The following is a 25,902-nucleotide window of genomic DNA, read 5'->3' as shown; positions in this document are numbered from 1 at the left end:
CATTCTTTATCAATAATTCTATGAACATGAATTAAGATAATCAAAAACCTAAAACACACATGTACATCTTTCTGATCCTATAATGAAACACACATAAAAATGGCAATTTCATGAATTCATCAATCTTTGCATTTTCATTCAATTGCCACTCACACAATATATCTGATAGCCTAATTTATTTAAAAGTATACCAGGGTATTACACATAATTTGGTATTTACTACTTGTCTGAATGTATTGATACTGTTGTAAGGTTATTCACTCCCAGTCTTTCCTGCTCTTAGAAATGTGTTTACTTGTTTTTTTCTTTGGAATGGACAACAAAAAGCATTCCATAATATAGAATTACATCTATACATTAGTCAAAACTAACTGTGACTCACAAAAGACTGTACATTATTTCTAACATTCATTTCTTGTTCTGTGATGATTAGTCACAACGAGATACATGAAAGAGCATCCCCTAAAACTAAAATACAAAGAAACCGAGGAGATGCATCTGTTTGATATGGTGCACCTTTATAACAAGCATCACTGATAACCCCCCCTTCTAGACCCTTGTCTGGTCCCCGCTTGTGAACTGGTATCTAGACAATGACCTTTTGGTCCAATCAGATTCCGAGCATGAATCTTGGATCTCACTGAGATGTACATAGGTCAGCCCCATTATCTCTCAGAAATTAATTGTTCCACATCAGGGTTGATATTTTCAAGAGGGGATTGCCTGTTTTCGAGATATTCCAATCAAGATTTGATGGCTGCTGATGTTCTTGTTGGCAAATTGAAAGTCTTTTATTTTTTATATTGCAGCAGTTCGTATTGTATTTCAAGAATGTTGATTTTAATGTACTTTTGAACAAAAATAAAAAGACAATCATGAAAAATGTTAAAGCTGATAAAAATACCAAAAATGCTTTATGTTAAAGGTGAACTTCATTGTAATTAAGAATTCAAGCAAACAGTGAAAGAAGGAGAATAACAAAACAAAGGTTCATAAAAGTTCAGGGCTGTCCATGAGATATTTCCAGAGGGAACTGAAAGTTTAAGCCACAGTGAACAAAGCAATTGAGTCTATATCCAGAGTCCCATGTATACTCTTACAAGAGGGAATCATTTTGGTATACAAACACAACTCAATTGGAATAATGCGGAAAAATGCTAAATAGACATCCCAGTGAAAATTACAATTGCAAAACAGGATAGGGCTTTCAGAGAAGGTTGACACTTCTGTTAGTTGAGGCTGGGATTCAGTATTGACAACTGTTAACAGCTAGAGGATCCTTTGATTAGCTCAGGAATGTTTTCAAGAAATCCTTGTGTTTCAATGATCTCTGATTATACAATGAGGATGGAAGAAAATCTTATATACTTTAAACTTTATTTTCCGACTTAGTCTATTGCAATACACAAATATGATTTCAATTCCATAAAATAAAATTTTCTGCAGCATTCAAATATTTTCCATCTCTATCTAAATCTGCTTCTGTAAAAATTATGGGGTTTTTTTTCAAAAAGGAAAATTGAAACATAATTTAAACAAATCATTTAATTTTGTTATTAATATTATCAGACTCTACTGTTCTATAAATATCAAGCTTCAGATAATCAAGCACACATCAGTATAGTGCTTGGAGCAGGGATTATTTCAAGAGCCATCCTGGAAAGCTAACAGTGCATTCTTCCAACTTTCTTTCAAGAGAAGAATAAATACATGATAGTATCATATGATTCACCCTGATTAAACACAGAAAAATGCCCATTATCTCGTTATGAAAATCTGTTTTATTGCTTTCAAATCTGCCATTACCTTCCCAAGTCCCTGACTATTAGCTTTATGAGAGACAGCGGTACACAGAATATAGGAACACATTAGAAATCCACTTTATGATTGTGCAAGTCTTAATATCATATAGGATATATGGTGAAGATATTAGCACCCTACGTACAATTCCAGTCACGTTTTGCGCTATTATCATTGAGTGTTTATTTTTAACCCCCATCTGACGCAAATATATGTATATGTACTTCTTTACTTCAGCGGGCAAAAAAAATATTAATCTCTCTGTGAAAAAAGAAAACAATCTAAAACATTTCATCTGTTGTTATCATCAAAGAAAGTGTTGCTGATAAAAATGTCTTGTTCAATTTACAGAAGATATAAATAAATGTAGTAAGGTGTCTTCTGGGGATTTAAGTTAAACTGTAAAACACAAAAACATTCAATGATGGTAGAAAAATATTAAAATTTATTTCAGTAAAAATTGTTATCTTCACATATGGTGGTCTTTTTAGAGTGTTCAAATAAATTTGAAAGAGTCTGAGAGAGAGAGAGAGAGAGAGAGAGAGAGAGAGAGAGAGAGAATAAAGAAATCATGATGTCATCTCTGAATGCATGCTTTCATCTGCAACTTTTGTGGTCCCGTCATTTCAGTGCAAGTCCTGACAAAGCCTGCCAATTATTAGTTTTCTCTCCGATACAGACAGAAAAATATGATTCTTAAATCAGTAATCATCGCAGTGGAACCAGAATCATTCATCTTACCCTCAAAGATATGTCAAAACATGGCTGAGTCATTCAGAAGCATGCTCTTTTGCAATGCAAAAACCATATTTCTGTTGTTTTTTTTTTAATATTTGAGCATGTGTTTTGAAACTGTAAAAAGTGAATTTGTTCTGAGAAATTGCAACTGTAACATATCCAAGCATTGAGAAATGATTTAAGATCATTTAAAAATTCAGTGAAAAATTTTATCTTCCCAGTGCTCATCTTTACAGCCTGCTGCTGCTGCACCTGGCATTTCAAAGATTCTTTATGTTCTTTAAAAACATGAGAGAGAGAGAGAGAGAGAGAGAGAGAGAGAGAGAGAGAGATTGAGAGAAAGAGAGAGAGAGAGAGAGAGAGATTGAGAGAAATTTTGCTCATCAAAGTCATAAATCTGCTTTGGTATGAAAAAAAAACTCCAAAATTAATATAAAATTTTCCCTTAATATGTTATCAATAAGTTTGGAAAAGTATATTCCTAAATGAAAAATTGCTATATCAATTAATTTTTATGAATCAGTGAAAAATGTTTAACCTACATACAAATCAAGCTGTGGACATTCTGTGAGGAAGTAGAACTCAGATAGAGGAGAACACAGATAGCAGTAGGTGCCTCCAATAGGTGGAACAACACTGATGAGATACAAACCCAATTTACTTATCTTTGACTCAATTTTTAAGTTGAATTTAGGTCAGAGTCAACAACAATCTTGATTCAGAGACATAAAAATACTCATATGCTCAAATTCCTATAATGTGTTTGGTTTACAAATGTCGATCAAGGATTATTGCCAATTAAAGGCTAGACTCAAAAGCCATAATATTTTGGGGGAACTATATTTAATCTTAAAAAATAAAAGACAAACACCCCAAAAAACTCTCCACTTAATCAGTTCACTTTCATCTTATCCTAGAACTAACCAATGCTACGGCACGGGTGTTAAGGTTCACAATGTCTGGGTAACCAAATGTTTATACACCAACTTAAGAACACCATGAAACCCCATGGAAATTTGTTTCCATGTCTTCAGACCAGACAGACACACAAATGGGTTAATGAGCAAAAATACTGTACTGATTAGCAAAGAGTGTTTCCCTTAGCCATCTGTGGTTGGTATTCACAGCGTGAGCTATGAAATCTGGAGAATTCGGAATGATGGACATACATGACAGGATTTAGAGTCGTGAACTGGAACTAAAAACAGATAATGCTTACTTTAGAGCAAGTGTTAGGCTAATTTTCACAATGAATGCATGCAAAAATTACTTTAACACTCGAATCCATGGAAACTGCTGCCATATCTACATAGGAGACCATTGGTCCAAATCCTTTCCCTTTCATAATTTATAAACCTAGTTGATCAACTTTGAAAACACATATGTAGGAAAAAATTGAGGCAAAAGTATTCTAAAATCTGAGCTTTAAAAAAACAAAACAAGTGATGTTCAAAAAACTTACCAGCTAATTAAGAATTTCCAACTTGAATGAGAATACCATTGATGTCACAGGCTAATGTATATACAAGTGACAATAGAATTTGTACAATCTATTCTACAGATAATGATGGAGATTGTAAAGGCTTAATATTCACAGTGGAATCATAAAAACCAATGCCAGAGTCCCCAAATGTGACTTGTGTGCCACATCCTATTGCCAAGGAAACATTCTCTGTACAACATTTTGTTCATTATAAAACTTTAGGGGTGCTGATTCTATCATGAAAAGATGACCCATGGTTTTGCAGGGAGCCAAGGTAAAAAATCTCTCTTCACATCCTCTGTGCAAATTATCAGGAGCAATCAACTGTTTGCTAGTAGGCTTTATACTATAAAGCTGCAACATTATGGAAATATTCCAGGCAATTTGCATATAGTTACATGTGTTTTCAAAGACCTTAAGGCCTGGTTTTGAATATTGAATAATAGGAATAAAAGTCTTAAATATAAATTGATTCCTTTATCTTAAATAGTTGCTTACAAGAAAATGTATGTTCAGAATGAAATTATGTATTCTAATGAAATTCATTTTGTACTACTTGGAAATGTCCCCCCCTCCTCATCTTTATCATAATTATTGGGCTCATAAGCATTATTTTACAAAACCTTGCCAAAAGGCCATGCAAGTCAGATGAGAATACTTATTGATTTCAATCTCACTACAATTTTCCAATTTTAGAAACCGAATCTTTTAATAAACTCTTTGAGAGCAACTCTTTTTACTCTTTCCAGTAGCAAACAACTTTTTTGCAGAAGTTTGAATTCTTGTTAATAAACTTTCGTTCCATCTGTGCACCTTTCACACTAGCGGTTAACCACAGAAGAATCGAGCCAACATACTTTTTTATCATTATGTAACACTTCAGCATCCGTCACGATAAGCCCTCCAAACGAGACCCCATAGTAAATCATGGGGACGTGCATAAGGCAGGGATATTTATATACCTTCAGGTGATAACACTTGGAATCAAACTCTGCGTCTGAGTCAATGGGTCAAGGAAGAGGTGGCGTTCGATGGGAAATCTTGAAAAGGCTCCTAATTTACGATGAGAAATGATTACACCACCAACATGCAAGGCAGCAAATAACAGCGAAAGGAAACTCTAGACTAGATCATCGAATTATCTTGCTCCTCTTTCCATATTTTAGCCCTTTTTTTGATTAAGATAAAAGTACATCAAGATTAAGGGATTTAAGGCTTTCTGCTCACACACACAGGAAGTGCAGGGTATAAGTGATAAGGTATCTACAATAAAACTTAGCACATGAATGCAGATGAATAATTCAAAACTACAACACAATTTTTTTTTTGGTGAGATATGAGTTGGAATGACACGTAAATCACCCATGTAGCTGTAAAGAAGATGCTAGCGCTTCTGGTAGTGATATCAATTAAGTCAGGGCGTGGGTCAGAAAGCTCCTGTGTAAACTGTCAAGTAAAAGTTAGAAACCCCTCACTTCTCATGTCAGAAAGTCAGAGAATGTGAAGAGAATAGATTACTATCAAAACAGGTATTTTATTTCAGTGAGTCTCTCTCTCAGTGTTATTGTTTCCATATCTCCTCCTGTGCAGGTGTGGTCTTCAAGTTAAATCAAACAATATAAGATGGAAGATTAGAGGGAAGAAAAACAAGACTTTATACCTTCCACACATCCAGGGTGTCAGACTGTGATGGAAGATCTCTAGAGGGTTCCTGGGAATCTCCACAAAAATTGCACAACATCCAATGGCAGTTATGTATTACATTCAATAATACTTTCAAACACCCTCACTTTTATAACTCCTTAATACTCAAAGTCTCACACAAAAACCTAAACAAAACACAGTGCTCCCCCTTTACAAGCAACTGAAGAAATTTTAGTGATTTGCAGGTGTGCTGAAGGCTACTATAAGATGTTAAAAGGGGGGGGGGGGGGGGACAATTACCCTTTATCAAGTCACACCTACACATGAAGTGTTGTGTTTATGTTGTCTGCAAAGATGCAAAGCTGCTGGCAGATGGGGGGTAGGAAAATAAACAAATCATCTATTAATTATGTAACATGGGCTGCCTGGGTTAATTGGCTTAAGTGTTTCTTTGTTTGTTTAGTGCATAATTCTGATAGGATCCAGGAAAACATTCCTAGCTAGAATGAGGCGAGGTGTACGCAATGTTTGGAAATGCAATTTCAATATAGAGTACAGTCCTCTCCAGAAAATTGGACTTGAAGCACCATCATATGAATTGTTGCTAAGAGAAATTGAAAGAAGCCAACAGAGTGAAGAGGCTTGCTAATTTGCCTCCTCCTTATTGCAATGAAACCCTTCACAAAACCTGTCAAATAAGAGCAGATTCCAAACTTCTTGAGCTATTAGCTATAGTCATGCCAGGCGGCATCTTCTCTGTGAACTAGTATAATTGATAGCCTGGTACAATAGCTATGCATATAGCAACACCAATCTGCAGCATCAAAGAAACCCAAGGAGAGAAAGAGAGAGAGAGAAAGCCAGATTACAATACATTGCCTGTCTAATCTTTGCAATCAAATCTAAAGATTCCTTGCATTAATTCAATTAAGTTGCAGCTACCTCTTGTAGTTAACACAGCAATGCACAAGTGTTTTTGAACCCTATTTTTCTTGCCAATTGGAGCACTTGATAATACAGAAACACATTGCTGTATCTCCCTCGTGGAATGCACTAACTCCTATGACCTTATAACAGAAAGGCCATGCAACTTTTGAGGATAAATATTGAATTTTTCAAGTCATTAATGCCTAAAGGATATTTGATTGACAAAGGCATCTTAAGATACACTGTCCCCGTAAACTTGTACTAATATATTACACTGTAGATTACAGTAGCAATTACCACTTTTCAATAGAAATGTTGAAATATTAAATGAAGTTACATGAATGAACATCAAATATTTGGTAATTGAAGATTCTACAATTGTTAAAACTAATAGAAAATTAAGTAAAGACTAGTTCCAAATTAATAATTCAGAAGCCTGCAACAAAAAAGCAACAATCATACACCATCAATTCACCATCCCTATCCCTCAGAAGTCCAATTCTGCTAAATAACTGTACGCTCTACTAAACTCTTATGCTCCCCCTGGAAATAGCCGAGTACAAATATCATTTAGCTATGTCAATATTTTGTCTCTGAGTAATCAAACAGTTTTGGCCTGGGTCAAAAGTAGGGGACTGATGGAGGATGAGGAATCAATAAAAACTGATCAGAATGACCACAGATCTACATCCCAGTCAAGCCATTCATCATGTAAATCTACCCCATTTGGGAGACCAATTGGAAAATTGTCAGAATTAATGGCCGAGGAGAAAGGATCATCAATGCTAAGACCAGTTAGAAGCAATAAATGCATTAAATTGTACGTAGGTACATACATCTTTGTAAGTTTTAATGAAAATCGGTAGTTTTTCTGCAATTTTCTCTTGAGGCTTGTCTTCATCATTAATGATTAAAGTGAAAGCAAAACAGATCTCCAAATCAGAGTTTACTATCAAACACGTAATGAATTTTGCAAGACTGATAATAAATTTGTTTAAATAAACGTAAAGTTAATTCCGTAATGATGGATGCAAGAAAATTTCCAATTCCTTAACAATTTTTTGCCTGGATGAATGTAATTTCATGGTGGTTACATCTCCAAGATACTTTAACCAATCAAAATTCAACGTTAGATAGGAGTTTTAATCTCGCTTAGTACCACAGAAGTTATTGGTTATTAATGATAAAATAATCTACAGGAAAAGCAAATATATCTGGAATCCTCATCAAACCAAAGTCATGGTTGAATGATACCCCCCTAATCATTATCTTACACAGGACAGGAACCCCAACTAAAATCTACACAGCCCGGCTCACAGCAAAGGATCACGTTTTCTATTTTGGAAGTGGTTCAATTTTCTAAAATATGTTTAATGTTATCTAACATCTATGCCAGGTGCTTAATTTTTATATCAAATGCATTTTTTTTCCAAAGAGTAACATTAGCCTATTTTCTTCATTTATAATTCAGTGTAATGAGAATTTGCTCTGTTGAATTTTATTCTTTGGACCACCATAAAATGAGTGTATTTGTTTTTTCAATTACTAAGCAAAACAATTTTTCAAGGCGAAATCTTTCACATGCTATGAAAGAAATGTCAAATATGTTTTTAAGATGATTGAAACGAATGAATGAAAAGAAAGCATGCTGCTGAAAGAAAATGATACAAAACCTCCAGCTCTGTTAGGTATTTGTCTCTTATTAATGTCTTAAGCAATAAACATTTCAAAATTACCATAATAGCTGTGCCTTTATATTGATATCATCACTAGAACTCAAAACTCATATTTTAAACATGTATGATATGAATTTTTTCAATGTTAAACACTCCAGAATAAATTCAGTATTGACTGATGCATGGGTAATTGGAACAAATGTATACAATAAGCATTCCATTCCCCCTCCCAACTTCAACCCCCCCCCCCCCCCCCCCCCCCCCACCTCCTTGCCAACACCATTTTGAAAACCCAGTATTTTTACCCAACACCCTAAACAAAATATTCCGTCACCAAATGCCAATGTGAATTCGATAACTTGCCTTGTTATTATTGTTATAAGCAGTGTGAAACGGGTAATAGACTTCAGACTTCCATTCCACGGGACCATTGTCATACAGAGACTTACAGCGGGAAGGAGAACTCGGACTCTCCACTTTGGCATCCATCTTTAAATCAGTCAACAACAACCAAAAAAAAAATTCAAGACACAATTTTCGCGTTAATAAATGTCACACACAAAAATTCTTGGTATGATCAGCTGCCTGTAAAACCACAAATATTTAGGCCGGGTATCCCAAAAACGTTTCACCAATAGCACACTTGAGGAGTCACAGAATCCATGTGAAAAATATTCCACAGCGAAAGAAGCGTAAACAAAATATTTTCTCTCAGATGATATCCTTCCAACACTGGACTTTATGGTGTAATTGCAAAACTCACAGCCGATGAAAACTTCTCAAGAGAAGCAAGGTTAAAAAAAATATGCAGTATCTTCACACTTTTGGGAATGTTCGTAATGCTTTTGCTATTTCACCTCTCCCTGGGTGATGGTCAATGCAGTTGAAACCTAAACATCATTAAAGCATTTCAAGGACCGCTGCCAAAAAAACTTGAAACTTCTAGAGCAAAGGTTCAAACGCTAAGGAAGGGAGGGGAAAAAAAATCCTGGTGCCAACAACTTGTTTGATAGGTTGAAAGATCTTCAGTTATTGGAGGTAATATTGAGGGGAATATCGTGTGGCGATTACTGGTTACGAGCTACTCACTCCTCTATGTTAACCATCAGGGTGAGTGTTCATATCAGTAGTTTTTGATATCAAATATGAACCCACCTTCAAAAAAAATTTTATCGGGCAAAACTGAACAAATGCTAGCTAAGAAGCCCATATCAAAAAGTTTAAAATGCTCAATAATCGAAAAGCCATTCTCCACATTTCTTTTTATTGATATCAAGAAAATATTTCTTAAAAAAATCTAGAAAATTTGTCTTTAAAAAATTAAGTACAAGGTAAAAAAGTGGGGGGGGGGGGGGGGGGGGGACTTTTTCCCCAAAAAAATCCAAAAGAAAACACCCCAAAAGACAACTGTTTTCAAAATGGATGCAAGATATGCAACTGATCAGTTCTTGAGATTAAAGAAATGAGTTTGATATCTAGAAGAGGTATCTTGAATGCCTTTAATCCCCCAGAACTTAAGATGATTGTTGCATGCATTAGCTTGCATTTAAAGCAGCAGGACTTCTGCTGTTTTTTTCTTGGCACCCTCCTTCACAGTATCAATTATATAGTGTTCATTTACTTAAATCTTCTTCAGCATCTCTATATTCTTTGTTTAGCTGGGTTTAATATCTTAATTTCAATGTTTCCTTTTCCCCTTTCCTCTCTCTCCTTATATATTAGATATTTCGGATAAGATTCCTGGCCTGGATTTTAATTTACTGGAAAAGAACAGCTGTTCCTCTAAAACAAAACTGTTACTATCAACCAATAAATAGCAGAGTTATCTACTTTTTCTCAAAATGAATTCAAAGAAACCCTTGAACACACACTCCACACACATACACACACATTTTGAAAAATAGACTCGGAAAAAAATAAAAGCCAGTCCATAAAATGACCTTGAAACTAGCGCACAGAGAGGAAATAAAACATCAGACTGATAATTTACACATAAATTCAAAGCCCTCTATAACTAGCTACTGAGAGAATCATTTAAAAAATTCAAATCTCCGGGCTTGATTAGGAAGGCCAACATAAAACTTAATGATCACGAATACCATTCATCTTACGATAAAAAAAAAATTTGAGAAAAAAAATATCAATGATGTGCGATAAGGACTTAAAGGATGCTACAATCTGATGTTTGCATCCGAAACAGCCTGTATGATCAGAAATTGACTGAGCTAAGGGTCTTATCAGTGAACTCAGGAAAAGATTTTAGGTGCAGATTATGCTTCTATGCTCCCGGTGTATGTGTTAAAACATGTTTCAGAGGGGCAGGTTAAAACAAGGTACACCCTCTGCCTCTCTGCGGGGACAGATAAAGGCCGAGGGTCATCATAGGTCAACAAAGGTCACTGGCAATGTATGCACTTCTTCAACTTTATATAGAGAACATGTTAGCAATATGGTTGGGCAAGAGAGACAACTCAAGTTAAAATCTCACAAAACCACCTGTGATTGCACCCCCTCCCCCTCCCCCCCCCCCCCCCCCCCCCCAAAGAATAGAAAAAATACAATTAAGGTTTTGAATCTTAAGTTAAAAGTACAAGTCTTGTTTTCACACTTCAACCTTTTAATGTATACGGATAACTAACAGATAATGAATCTTTGGGTTTTTTTTCCAAATTCTTTTTAACACTTTATGTATATATTATTTTTTTCTCCTTTGAAGCTGTCACTCAAAACATCATAAAAACTCTCTTCAAACTTGTAAGAACATAAATTGGTATACATTTCATAATCTCATGCAATGAAAAGCTTAATCTCTTAGCCATTAATTCTTATCTGGTTCAAACCACAGCAATAAATACAAACTGCAAAAAATTGCATGAAATTCTCTGCCACTGCAAATCTCTACAGTAAATAAATTCACATATATTAAAGACACATGACATGCAGGCTAAGTAACATCCTGGGACTTACGTTTGTGCTGAGTTGCGTGGTCAGTGTCACCACTTTTTCCTGTGCCGACTCCAGTTCGCGTCGTAGCTTACGAATCTTTACAAGGGAAAAAATGAAAAAAAAAAAATTAAAGATGAAAAATAGTCTTGTATCAAACAAACATCAAACTCGGCTGGAGGAAAAACACACACACACATAAATCTTGTCTGCAACAATTTCTATTTAATTTTCCTCTCTTATCTTGCACAAAGCTAGATATCTCCAGTCGGGTTTTTTTCTTTCTTTCTTCTTTCTTTTTTCAGATTCTTGTCTTTTTGAAAAACTAGCCGTCTTGAAAACTTACTTAAGCTCAAGCCAAGAGGGCTATAACTGTTAATTTTGCAAAGTGGGGGAGAGAAACTCAAGCCTACCAAACAACATGTAAGGTTTCTTCTTCGGTTGATAAGAGAAATATTTTCAATACATATTTCTCTCTTCCATTTTTTGTTTTTACCCCTTTTCTAAAATTATAGCTGACAGAATTGAAGAATCTTCTGCTTTCTGATCGACACTGGCTGTTGGCCAAAGTCAACTGTTTGCTTCTGAGTTTATTGAAAGTTTTGTATCTGATTCATCGTCATTAAAATTCTATATTGCATCAAAACATGCATTGCAACAGAGCATTTCATTTTGAAAAAAAATAGATAAACTTTAATTCCAGGAATCCAGTGCAAAGATGAGCTGGATAGTATATTAATCATAAACTGACAATTTAAGTGGTTGCAACTTGCCAAGATTCTTATCTAGAAAAAATTACTTATCTATAGGAAAAAGCATTTTTAAAAAGGTGTCAAATTTTGCACTTTGGGCAATTAATTTCCAGTTACCTTAATTTCCCTATCCCTCTTTCAATGCAACAATTAAGTATTATTTTGTAATACTTTGCTAAAGTTTATTAAGTAAATATTACAAACATTTAAATAATTAACATTTCAGTTTACAAAAATTCTAATTCCCCGATTCAGCATCAAATCTAAAGAGGAAAACATTGTCGTAAAGATGTCTACAATATAAATCCTCCAACATCTGTGAAAAAATTTAACAAAAAATGTAATTCAGTAATAACGAGAGCCACTAAGACTTTCAAATGAATATCTTTTCGCTGCTAGAAAACAAAACAGCTCAGTGGCGGAGGGCGAGAATAAACCACACAGAAGCTGCCGATTTATTTCACATAACTCACCTCATGCTGATGTTTGTCTTCAGCCTACAATGTAAAAACAGATCAGGATGAGAGAGAGAAAGAAAATGATATAGATATAATTAATATCATACTTTTTTTTATAACCACCTGTTTGCTCTCAAGTGGCTTACATTATACTTGTGCCAAACTTTTTCTAGTTGGCTGCCAAGATTGTACTTCTATATTTTTTCTGACCAAGCATTCATCCCCTTTTTCCCATTATATACAAGAACTAAAACTGTTATATTTAGATAGTGACTTCAGTACAATCTTCTTGTAAACATAATTATAGTATTCTTTCCATTTACCTCAATGCTGTATCTTATCAAATAGCTTGAGCTTAACAATTTTGTCAAAAGGAGACACAAAATTTTCAAAAAATTTTTGCAATATTTTGGAATTTTACATTTCTTTGTTCAACAATTTCATTCATCTTACCGAGGAATACACAGAAGAGCTGCAGGATGCCAGAGATAGATTGGAGCCATGAACTGAAATTAAGAAATCGAAAAATCACTGCAAGAGAGACAACTCCAAAAGCATTAAATAATTTAATGAAATAAACACTTTATAATTTAGAGTTATTTCCCTTTCATTATCAATTTCATACATTGGCAACTCCAAGAAGAATTGCATGCAAATGGATGTCAGTTCATGAAAAATGACCGTTATCTGATGTACACGTGTAAAAAATCTGCAAAATAATTAAGACACTGGAGAATCTGCCATGAAGGGACATGAAACGGATGCTGCAGCAAAGTTGGGAATGAATGATGCATCTCAACTCGAACATGATCAATGGAGATCTAAGACGATAGATTAATCGATGAGAGAGGGGGGAGTATGGGGGAGGGATGATGACCTCAGCAGAGAGGTCAGACGGGGTCAAGATGATGGGAGGGAAAGTGTGAAAGGAAAACTTTGGAGCATTCATAATGGTAATTACTGCTAGGAGCAGACAATATTAGAGTATCCTGAACAAGCACAAACTTTCTTTTCTAAATCTCTTTTCTCATGCAATATTATGACACTTTTTGTTGTAATCTTTTTTTTCTTTGTAGCAACATGCAAAGATCATCATTTGATTTTTCTTTCAAAGCCAGTAACTAAGAGGTATCAAATAAAAAAAAAGATGGAACTTCATGCAAATATCTAAAACTGTGTTAAATTCATGACATCCAAAATACATGCAAAACTTCAAAACAAAATTAGAAGTAAAGATTAGCATTTTGCTCCATGGAATGAAAAGAGCAAACTTAAAAACAATTTCATTCATCTTGAGAAGACACTCAAGTTGCAAGTCAAAGGAAGAAGGAGTTGCCATGAAATTTCTTTCAAATAGTCATTTTTTTTCTAACTATCTCAAGACAGAGAAAATTTGGATTGACTCACTACTTCCATCCTCATCCTTGTTGATCTTGGAGAGGGCCAGGCTACTGTATGGGGGTAGGCTGGACTGAGTGTTGGACCGGACCATGTTCTGATTCAAGGTCGCTGGGTTGGCGTATCCCCCACCACTGCTCATGGACGACCCACCACCACCAAAAGCAGTCATAGGATATGTGAAGCGAGAGGAATGCGAACTATTGCTAGGGGTGGGGGAGGAAGGGGGTGGGGGGCTTGGAAGCTGGGAGAACGAGTTGGTGCGGGTCAGATTTTCCCCAATGTGTTGATTGGAAGCATAGATGGAGTCTGATTGGGTGGACTTCAGACTATTTGACCGGGTCAGGCCCACATTGTTCATTCCGTGGGCGAGTATACGAGCACTGGCATCACTCAGGGCTCGAGCCTGCTGAATCTGGGCCTGAATACTGGAAGCATGAGAGGATATGGAGTCCATGCTTTCAGTGTCTGACATATGCATAGGGATGTTTCCATTAGTGTTCTTAAGCCAGACACCCTGACCTGAACCCGAATTACGAGGACTTCCATATTCCATGGCAACATAGTGTGCTGGCACACCGTTTTGTGGCATGTTGGGAAGAGACTGGGAATACATGTTAGGTCTCCCCATTTCATTTTTCCCATAAGTAGCATGGGGATTTGAAATAATAGTATTATTGCACAAAGGGGTCCCCTCGCCCTGCGAGGGGGTTCGAGTAAGACTAGCCTTGCTGCCACTCTTTTTTTGAGTATTCCTACCCAGAGTATTGGACTTATAAAGTTCCTCGGGGGGAGAAATATTGTTACCATTTGTCTTTGCACCATTAATCCCTTTTTTCTTCCTCTCTAGTGTGGCACTAGTGAACAGATCCTCAGCCCTCTGTGGTGTCGTTCGCAGTGATGCGGCACTTCCTGGACGTGGAATCCCAGACGGAGTGCACTCCCCTGGCTTCATGCCGTTGTTTTCATTCATCACACCGTGCTTGGCCAGACGACTGCCGACAGTGGAGCTCTTGGAGCACGACGATCCTCCTGATCCGTTGCTCTTGTTGCTACCGGCTGAACTGGTGCTGGTGTTGCTGAGAGGACGGCGATATCCAAACCCGCCCTGACCCCCGCCACTTTGTTGCTGCACCCGCCTCATGCTGGCCTCCATTAAATGCGACTGCTCCGTGTTAGTCTCCGAGTCCTTCTTATTGGACAGACTGTTATTGGAAGAGTACACGCCCGATTTATTAGGATCGACGTAATCTGCACTGTGAGTCCGGTAATGGTTAATGTCCGGTTGACTTGTGTTGGACAGTTTTCTCATTTGTCCCTGCACTGGTGGGGACTGGCCCCAATGCTGCATGGGTGAAGCATGAGTGTAGCCATTAAACAAATACGCATAATCAGCAGGGTCACTACTCAATAAACGGTTTGTCTGGGGTAGTGGGTATTTCCTCCACCCAGACATGGGACTAGCATCACTACTATAGTCCGCTCCCATAAAAGCGCTTGTTCCGAGGTTGGGGACTCGTTTGCCGTGCATGTGACCGGGGTAGCCATTTGGAATTCCCTGGGCGTTCGGTGTCCGCTTGAGGCTGTTGTACGGGTTGTTCTGATCGCTTCCTCCGGTCAAGTTTCCGTCGTCTGTGCTAATTTCGTTAATTGTATCACTGATGTCACCGCTGCTAATGGAACTGCTGTCATCAAAACTGCAAAAAAGAGAAACATGATCCTAAATTAATATTGCCATTTTACTCCATATGAATCATTGTAAAGAGTTCCAATGTGTGAAGTTCTCCACCTCAAACTCTTATGGTATCTTATCTAAACTAATCTTAGTGCTCCTCAATACAGCAACTAGATTTAAATCTAGGAGGAAGAATACAATAATGTTTCCTCCAAAAGTGATGGGAATGAAGAAATCTGCAAGATTTTTCAGGTTTTTTAATAAATAGCAATTTTAATGAGTTTTATTTTCAATTAAAAATGCATCATTAAAAGTCACAGTTGGAAAATCCAGAATTCAACTTTGTAGGCCACTGAACAAAGCAATTTCTAATGGTGTTTTCTAATTAAAGTATTATAGTGAGCTATTATGAGTCACTTACACAATGTGCAGGGGTCTAAAAATAAATTTCTTGAATGTGCAGTTCTATTAACTGTAGAAAAAAATACATCAACTGCACAATTAAAATTACTGGTGGGAAGGTGATTGAGTTTATCGGATTTGGCGACACAATATTTGTTTTAAAAAAGAAACCACTTATTGCGAACGAAACCCTTCACCTTATATGCACACGATCTTAGAATAAAAAGTGTGGAATTTCTTTTTATGGATCCAGACTAAAAGGTATTAACCAGAAGCGCCTAAATACCACGCATCCTTTTTTTTTTGGTCTTCATTAATAGGATCAAAAACGGATAAAACCTTTATACATAATATTTATCATACTTATGCCAAGACAAGCCTCTAAAAATTAATTTCCTGTATCTGTCGACAGGGAGGGAATATTTTTCTGCATTTATTTTCTTATGTCATTAACTCTCCTTATGCCATTAACACAATTTCGCTATGCCATTTAGCTGAACCGAAATTGACTGCAGTTCAAACAGGAATATAAGTTTTTACAGGTATTTAAATCTGAAAATAACCACATGGTAATCATGCACTGTTGAAAAAAAAATTACTTTTTTTAAAAATTTACTTTAAATATTTATTAAACGCTATAATGCATACCCCACTGATGAAGCAGAAAAGTCGACATGGGACATTTCCTATAATGTCAACGCAACTTCAGCCAAAGTAGCCGGCCAAAAAAAAAAAAAAAAATTCAACCTTGGGGCCCAGTTACAGCTATCTGAGTACACCATATCTAATCTTCTAATTCCCAAAGTAAATCCACAGCCATAATTCACCAACGAATCCCGAATTTTCACACCTGGGGTGCTGGACCATCTTAAGCCTTGACCATATTTGATACACTAGCTATTACATTGTTGACACCAGAAAATTGGGCGATTATTGAAAAATTCTAAGGCTTATAATGTCAAAGCTTCCGACTCGGAAGGCGATAAGATAACAACAATACTGTATCACATATACTGATCTTGCATTGCACTCAAGAAGGTGACCCAAAATATCTGACTACTTTGTACTGTTCATAAATACTCAGACAGCGGCAAAAAGGACTAAACCAATTCTCCAATGTACCGTGACATAAAAGTACTTCCCAATTCTTGTCACCAAGCATTCAAATCCATTCACATCTGATTAGTTCTGTCAAAATAAAAGGACATGTCTAGGAGATGGCCCAGGGAAGAGAGAGAGAGAGAAATTTTAAAGGATAATTGCTCTCATCAAATTCTCCTTTTCTCCATTGTTATTTCAAACCGATTAAATTTGAGGTTTGAATTTTTTTTAAAGTGCCTGCCTTTGCCCTATATTTGTAGACACTTGAGGTGTGAAATTCATTGGTTTATCTAAGTCTGATCTGTATTCATTCAATACACATTCTCTCAAAAGAGCCTATTGGTCTATTTTGCTAATGTTAAAGAAGATGTATGAATAGAAAGACTCATTCACAAAACCTAGCTTCTGCATGAAAAATTCTTAACAGTAGATGAACAAGATTTATGATGGTAAATTAAGGGTGCTTGAACTTTGTACATCTTTTTTTGAATGAACATTTTTCAATGAAATGAAATTGCTTCCTCAGGCAAAAGAAGTCATTGACAAAAACCATCCCTGTAATGAACACTCATGCTTTTTTATTTGAAAAATTCACACACATTTTAATCTCCACAAATTGCTTCTTGATGCGAAAGATGTCAAACGCACTTCATAAATCAACTAATTTTTAAAAAATTTATTTACAATTTTTGAACAATCAGTCAATATTATCACCTGGTACCTGTCCAAATATTGATCCGGACAGGGATTTTAAGTATGAATACACTCACAGTGCTGGAGCATGCAATACTAACTACTATTGTATAATGTACCAGATTCATTAGTTTCTGTGTCAGCGTCTGTGTAATTATAGCAGCACTGAGTCGCCTGAGAGAGAGAGAGAGCATCAGATCGATACAGTCCGATCAAGTAGGAGGCTGAGTCATCCTTGAGCAACGTATAACGGAGACTCTTTATTGTAGAACGCTGTCAATTTTATGGTAAAGAACATGCATAATACATGTAAACTTAGTGACAGTTGGTCTGTTAATGTTTAAAGATAATTGTTTGAATGTGTTTCATGATATGTTGGGGGGGGGGGGGGAGGATGAGAGAAAAGAGAGACGAGATAGTTTCAAAATAATCATTAAAATCAGCATGCAGTAAAGAGCAAAACTAAAAATTAAAAAAACCCACAAATATATTAAATATATGGCAAAAACACAAATTTTTTATCCATGTCCTAATTTTCTTTAACAAAGTCTTTTAAAAACCCATGGAAAATTTTGGCTTCTTAATTGACCAAGGTAATAAAGGCTACAGCTGTAAATTGATTTCTACATGTATCCCATATCTCAAAAACCAAAGAGGAGAAAGCTGATATTGTGAGAGAAAAAAAAGGAGTTTGGAATCAGATTTTCAAAGGATATGTGTTCAGTTGTGTAGCTCATCATTTAATTATATTCCAAATTGCTCATTTCACTCTGCAATTTTGCATGCAATTAGAGACTTCTTTTTTTCTCCAACAATGTCGTTTACGTAAGAGCCGTTTGGAGCATCTGCTACATCTGTGATGTCATTCAAATCTAAAGGCCGTGCAAGGATGTTTTTAAGGGGGGGAAAAAGGAAGTTCACAGCATCGAATCACAAAAGAGCTCTCAAAGGAACAGAATGCAAGATTACCACATATATACAGCAGAGCCAATAGTCTGCACATTATGTAATCATGTAAGCGGTCCATCTAGTGTGGAACCGACTGACAACAATACTCAAAACCTTTTGAGAAGTCTCCACAGTATAGAATTGAGAGGGACCAGCCCATAACCAGCACACCAACAATACATTTCTCTGCTGTAAACAGGACCATTGACAAATGCAGTAGAAGACCCCCTGTCTCCAGATGCTGCAATCCAATAGCCCCCTTGTCTGTCAGGAGCATTTACTGTCAATTAGATAAATTGTTGTATATATTAACTTCTAAGCTATCTCTGATAGGGGTCAGGCATCATTGTCTTATGTCATATACTCTGTTGGCTTCTCATGTATGCTGCAGCCTGCATTCACATCTGCAGAGAACCAGCATCTGACAGATACGAGATCATAGCTATATGACATTTCTTACCTAAAAACTCCACAAATAACTTATGCCCAACAGTGACTAAGCTTGCATATGTGTGCAATACAGCAAGTCTCAATTTGGGGGAGGGGGGGGGGTACTTATATATAAAAGAATTATTGTATTTGCATCAAATCAATTTAATTTTAGTTGTGCTTCCTATTTTGCTGCTCAGTTTTGACAGAACATCCAACAGCCTCAGATATCACAATTCAAAAGATAAGGCGAGAGAAATTTAATTTTTAGTTTTACGGATCCGCCGACCCAATTTTTCCGATTTTGTAAAAAAAAAAATAATGAAAAAAAATTCGTATCTTCGGAAATTTTTCCGGAATTTTCAAGTTTGACCGATCTTGGTTTTAAAATTACTTTATTTTATTTGAAATCTGCAAAACGTTTGACAAAGGGAGCTTTTAAAATCAAGTGTAAGCGTCTCTATAACATGGAGTATTTAAGATGGAGGTCAGCCATGCATGGTTTGGCTTAAAAGTTTTTATGAAAAGCAAAGAAAATATGTCATCCTGAACAAGTTTAGTAAGGTTAATACCAATGATCTTGAAACAAACACAAAGTACACAATGGATAGTGGACAAATTAAACTTAATATTATAAGTTCAAGCAAATAATATGTCATTTTGATTAATAAAAGTTTGCCCCCAGTTTTTTATTTTTTTTATTTTCCCTCCTCCGACCCAAATTTTTTACAACAAAATCCGTAAAACTAAAAATTAAATTTCTCTCGCCTAAATTGACGTGGCAGGCTACAGCATTAAAACAAAAGTATTACACATTCAAGGACAATAGCTAGGGTACAAATCAAGTTATTGACAATCGAAACTATTATATACTCTGCGTAAAAACCTGGGCCCCTGCCACCATTTGATTTATCTACTGCACATTAAACTGCACAACAATACGCTCTTATAATTTCCTTCCTTGGATCAAATTTGTCTCTGCATTGCGGATGCACAAATTCTGAGCAATAAACCAGAATTACACGCTTCTCTCTGACAAAATCACCCAAACAGAAGGAAATGAAATCCTGATAAATTTGGCACCCAGACGGTCATAGATCAGAGAATATTGCAATGGGGCAAATTAACCATTTCTGGAACATGCAAGCGTCAAGACAAAATATTTAGCAGCTTAACTTTAAGAATCAATATCTTGGCAGGAGAGGATTGCTTCTTCAATTATTTTTTTTTTTTCGCTCTAAATTTTTTTTGGACCCGTTGGATCAATAAATATGATTTGATCAGGATGTCAACTCACTCAGAGTATTGGCAGATTTGGTATAAATCCAATCATTGTAAGTTTACTAAGGAAAGAAAAAAAATAACGAACTGAAAATGTTTTGGGTAGATACTAGCGCATTTCTTGATTCTGGCAGACAGAAGACAAAATTCCAATACCCAAGCCATATTGACAGAAACGGGATGAGTCATATGTTTTGTTACATTGCATTCAGTCTTCAAACAGGGAAGAAAAAAAAACAAGATTGATTTTACCATGTGACATGATAATGCCAAATATTTATCTCAAGTCAACCATATAATTATGAATCTCTATGAACAAAATCAAAAAATCTTCAGAGGAATGTAGTGAACGAGATTTCAAGAGAAAATTCAATTAACTTCAAAAAGAGCATTTTTTATTCCCTGGACAATGTTTATAAATACTCTGGAATTTATCCGAGAAATGTAATCATTATCTGATGAACATTTAATGATTTAATCATTAAAACTATGCACTTCATCACAATTAGCTAAAAATTGCAGTATTGACTGAAGGGCATTGTTGTCATCTTGAGAGAGATCTGACTCACTGTTGTACATGAAAGATTCAGAGGAGAGTAGTTTAAACTTCAATTATTGTCAAATAAAAATCAAGTGCATACCTCTTTTCTAAAAGCAACCAGCATGGAGGCTTATGTTTGAGATTCCTTACAAGATCATAACAAATATGTGTTCAGCTTCATTGTAAGAACCCACGTTCTTAACTTGAAAGTCCAGCTGAAAGGTCTTTTGCAGCTCTAATTATCACCTAGCTTCAATGCCAACTCTGGCTCCACTCACGTCATAATGAATTTGCAAATATTACAAAGACCTTTTGTTGTCAACATTTGCAACACCTTAATACTGCATGACTTTATGCAAGATGACCATTCTTCTAACACACCATTTAATTACCAATTCTCTCTTAACCAACTAATACTAATAACCCAGAGAGGGACATTTTGTATATATACTTACAAACACAAATTAACCATGGGTGACACTGTTGATGTTCATCATAGAATGAACAACAACTGAGGACAAGTGAAGCTGATGCAGGACAGTAGATGCTTACCCTGACGAGGAGGAGGTAGTCCAGTAAATCACATTCAACTGGGACTGAATATGCTGCTGTAGTTCAGCCTTGGTCAGGATCTGCTGGTTTGATTTCACCAAAGAAGGCGGCTTATTTTGCCTCCCCAGACTAGCAGTCTTGTGGGTCAAATTCCTGTTCTCATCTTTCTCTTCTGAAGGGATGGCTGGGAGAGGCCTATTCCGAATGCTCTGGTGCTCAATGATGGCATGGGTTATAATCTTCCTAGGTCCTGACCCTCCAATTTGTTGTTGTCCAATTTGCTGTTGTTGTTGCTGACCAGGAAGCTTCGGCTTGGTCCCTGGATCTTCCAGTGACCTGCCCTGGGTCAGTTGTTGTCCAGCCAACCTGACCTGAGAGGTACCCTGCCCCTCCTGTGATTCCCTGGGTAGTGTGTGTGATCTGACCTGTCCTGCTCGCCCCGGACCATTCACTGCTCCACCCTGACTACTGGGATCTGGGCTCGATGTCTGCTGATGCCCAAAAGACGTTCTAAGAAAAGCTCCGTTTGTTCTCATGGTGCCTCAGATTGTACACACACAATGGAACATGCCCAAGAGCCGATACTGTCTGTGAACCCTTCAAAATCAATTATATCACAAAACACATTGGCCAGATTTTCTCATTTCTGAAGTTCCTTGTTTCTTTCCTCTCTTTACACACATATGCAGGTGAAATGGCTATTACCTTGCCATGCATCAAACATTCTCAAGTGTTATAACCGATATTCCATCTAGTCAACTCATCCCAAGTGTGTTGAGCGTCTGTGTCAAATAATATTTCCAAACTTTTTTTTCTCTTCCTCTTTCCCACACCACAATGAGCTACCAGCATAAGATCACAGCTCACATAAGCCTAATGCTCTTCATTATCATTTCAAAGACTCTGTAACATATCACTCATTGATTTTTTTTTTTTTGCCTTTCATTCACACTCTGAATGTAAACCAAGTGTTGTTTTGAATTTCACTGTTGGAGCCTCTTCTACTCTCCGAGTAATTAATCCATTACACATGAGTTGATCCAGCATGCACTCGGAGCTTCCAGACGACTCACGTTGTTTTTTAAAACCTTTTTAACTCTCGCGCCTCACAAATTCACAGCATCTTTGTTGATTCCGATATTGATTTAACAACATCCCCATTAATATGTAATAGGTAGCCATCAAGAGCTTCTTAAATAACAAATCAATCTTAATTTTAAAAATTGACTGAAGTAAACTCCTTCCTTAAAATCAGTAATTTAAAAGTAATTATGTTCCTCTCCCATGATGATGAGTAACACAGGATCAGCGGGTCTTTTCCACAAAAAGTAACGACTGTTCAAAATTGAATTTCACATGGACAGTTATATATGCATTGCACAGGTAACTTCAAAAGATAGTCTTTTTTCTCTGGCCAAAATCCATCTAACTTGTTCTACCAATCCAATGTTGCTCTATACAGAATCAATATGACTCAAACCAATTTTTACACAAGAGCCGGTAGCCTTTTCCCAATGACATCAAGGGAACAATTCACTTGGAATCAAAGTGTTTTTTATGCCTCAAATTTTTCGCCCTTTCTTGAGCAACAGCAAAAGCTGAACATTTTTACCCTTAGATCCAAAAGTATCAATTATTAACTGCTCTAGAGATCTCTTGGCTTTAGGATGCACCTTTCCAACAATATTGATCAAATCGTTATGACCAAAACGCAAATGCATTATCCATCAATTATTTCAAGAGGAATATCTTTTAACCTCCAAGCTATTATTATAACAGATTCTTATGAAGAGACCCATTGGATCATTTTTTTTCCCACAACTTGCATATTGCACCAACACATAAAACTGAACAAAATTCAGCATGCTCCAGAGCTACCAATGGAAATCTAGTGTTTTATGCATGGACTCAACTTCTGCAATTCAGACTTCACAATCCAATTTACAAATGCAGTTGCATGGTAAAAGAATACTTGTTGTAACGCTGAAACGGTAATCACTTTTTTTCATCAGATTTTGTTATTTTTGTCTTTTGGCACAGCAGGCAAATTTAATAACCAATTTGTCTATACCACAGAATTTGATTGCTGTGCTTAGTATGTCCTCTTTTGAAATACAATTTATTTAACACAAAGTGATAGGACGGAGTCTTTTAGGAACTTGATAAACTAGAAATTATGGGGTAAATACAGTTTGTTTTACAGAACACGTCTCATAAATCATATTTGTCCAGAATGTATTGATCTGTGTTACACAGAATCCAACCAAATTGACCCATATTCTTTCTAAAGAACGAAAAAGCATCCAAAAACTTTGCTAGCCTTAAATGTCATTCCACAGACCTCGAGTTTGCACTTTCTCTCGAGAATCTGTTATATATTGTGTCATCCCCTTTTTTATGATTTAACTGGTGATCGACGTTTCTGAGTCATACAATAAAGTCTCTTGGAGAAAATCATGGACATTTGCGGACTCCAAATGAAAAGCATTTTGGATCAATCTAGAAAAGACGCAAATCCCAATAGCAGACTTATTTATTGGCAGATTTGGTGGGATTGATGATACTTCTTCAAAGCAATCAATTAATTCAGCTAAAGAAAAGTTATCTTGCACAAAATAAAGATTGTGAATTGCTATTATGTTCTCTCTCTATATATACCCTATAATATTTCCATTTCTGACAAGAACCATAACTCATTAATCTGACAAATATAGAAAACCATTTCCCAAGGGCCAGTATCTTAGAAGAAGTTATGTAGGCTAGGATCAGGCATCAAATTTATTTGCAAAGCCATCAGAAGAGCTTATTAATTTTAGTTTCTAGAAAAAAAATTGGATTTCAAGGCATTGAACTTTCAAAAATAATTTTGATGTTTCATGGTATTATTTTTCCTGAAATAATTTTCATAATTCTGTAAGTTTTTTTTATTAATGTCGAGAATTGATGAAAAATCAAAGCTGTAACAGCTTGTATAAACGATTTCATTTCCTGCCTTGGATTAATGAATTCCTAAGCTAAAACGGGAAAGATGATAAATGCATGCCATGAATGTGTGTCGATCAAAATCATCCAGAAGCTCCAAGTCTTATACCCCTCAACATAAATGATTCTGAACTCATCAAGGTGAATACAGAGAAAATCTGGCTGAGCATCTTCATTTTTAACAAGGTGTTGACCAACATAGTGGCGTCTGTCCAATTTCTGGAAATAGCAGCAACAAGATGGAAAACACCGCTTCTCCCTCCGAAAGGATCAAAGTGATTGTTCTTTCTGTTTGTGTACAACCAGAGACAGCATAGAAACTGGTACCGTTTCCTCTCAGACTTTTAACATAAAAAACAACAACAGTAAAGGGAGGTGCTATGGTGTACAGGGATTTCTGTAAAACTTGAGGATGATCCGCCAGAATCTGGGATCTATATCTAGTCGCCTTAATGAACCTCTTGCTAGGGATATAAAAGCTTTAACTGTAAACCTTCACCAATACATCTTTACATCTGCTCATCAAATTCCTTGCAGGCAGCAAACAGGCATTACAAGGCATCTTTTCCCCTCCTTCATTACTAAGTTCTTCCACAATCAAGCAGCAACTTTTACTTTTTTTTCTGAACAAACTAGGGGGTAGTTCAACAAATCTGACTCCGTAACTTTCATGTATAATTGTTAGGGCATTCCAGGGACCTCACCAGATGAAATTCATATAATATCCAACTGACATTTAGCTTTGATGGCATAATCTTCATTAAATTATACACAGTCAAATTTCATTATTCATTAATATACATTTGCGTATACAAAACACGCACACATCCCGATTTGCCAAGAAAATCAAGATGGGGGCCCTTTGATCAAATACTTTCCTTGCGTATGGTCGTATGGTCGGATGCTGTTTTATGTGAGATTATGACAAAGGCATGCCATTATATGAACCAATTACTTTCCACTAAATGTTCTGAATTCTTAATCTTGATATGTTTTCCAGAAATTTGCCTATAGACTTAGGAATACACAACCTCCATGAAAAATATAAGCTAATCACTGACTGTCCATGGGCTATGGATAAAAATAAATCTTTATCAAATCATACATACACAACTTTAGGCAAAGCTACAATTAATATTAACAGTTTTGACTTGACAACGACTCAAAAAGATGGTGAAGGTTTTTTAAAGCAATTAACAGCTAATTTCACAGAAGTGACTCTATCAACGAACACACCAAAACACAAACCTCTAATCTTGCTCTCCCAATGATATGGAACAGCCTACCAGTGTTTGTTTTATTTTACTATATACAATACCATGAAGAAACCACAAAGATTCAATCAAATATTAATTTCCACCGTAAAATAACCATGAAATGTTAAAGAGCAAACACCCAAAGTTTTGCAGCATCATGAAAGAGTTTACACAGATGCATATAGGACAGTTTAAGGAATTCCCTCTCCAATCAGAAAACAAA

The 25,902-nt window shown here is 36.1% G+C and overlaps 1 protein-coding gene across 19 annotated transcripts in view; it reads right to left on the bottom strand.

Moving 5' to 3' along the window:
- The window catches only part of LOC105334383 (neuron navigator 3), a 157,743-nt gene that overhangs the window by 24,069 nt on the left and 107,772 nt on the right, over positions 1-25,902 (bottom strand). For 18 of the 19 annotated variants that reach the window (XM_066071828.1, XM_066071819.1, XM_066071820.1 and 15 more), the window contains 4 exons: positions 13,829-15,516; positions 12,875-12,927; positions 12,437-12,460; positions 11,236-11,310 (listed from right to left, as the gene is read on the bottom strand). In XM_066071828.1, coding sequence (XP_065927900.1) covers positions 11,236-11,310; positions 12,437-12,460; positions 12,875-12,927; positions 13,829-15,516 — 1,840 coding nt within the window. The remainder of the gene's footprint in view (positions 1-11,235; positions 11,311-12,436; positions 12,461-12,874; positions 12,928-13,828; positions 15,517-25,902) is intronic. The other variant, XM_066071825.1, reaches the window with a different exon arrangement.

The sequence above is a fragment of the Magallana gigas genome, chromosome 9, assembly GCF_963853765.1.
Source record: "Magallana gigas chromosome 9, xbMagGiga1.1, whole genome shotgun sequence".
Classification (NCBI taxonomy): domain Eukaryota; kingdom Metazoa; phylum Mollusca; class Bivalvia; order Ostreida; family Ostreidae; genus Magallana; species Magallana gigas.
This window is presented reverse-complemented; position numbering and strand designations above follow the sequence as displayed.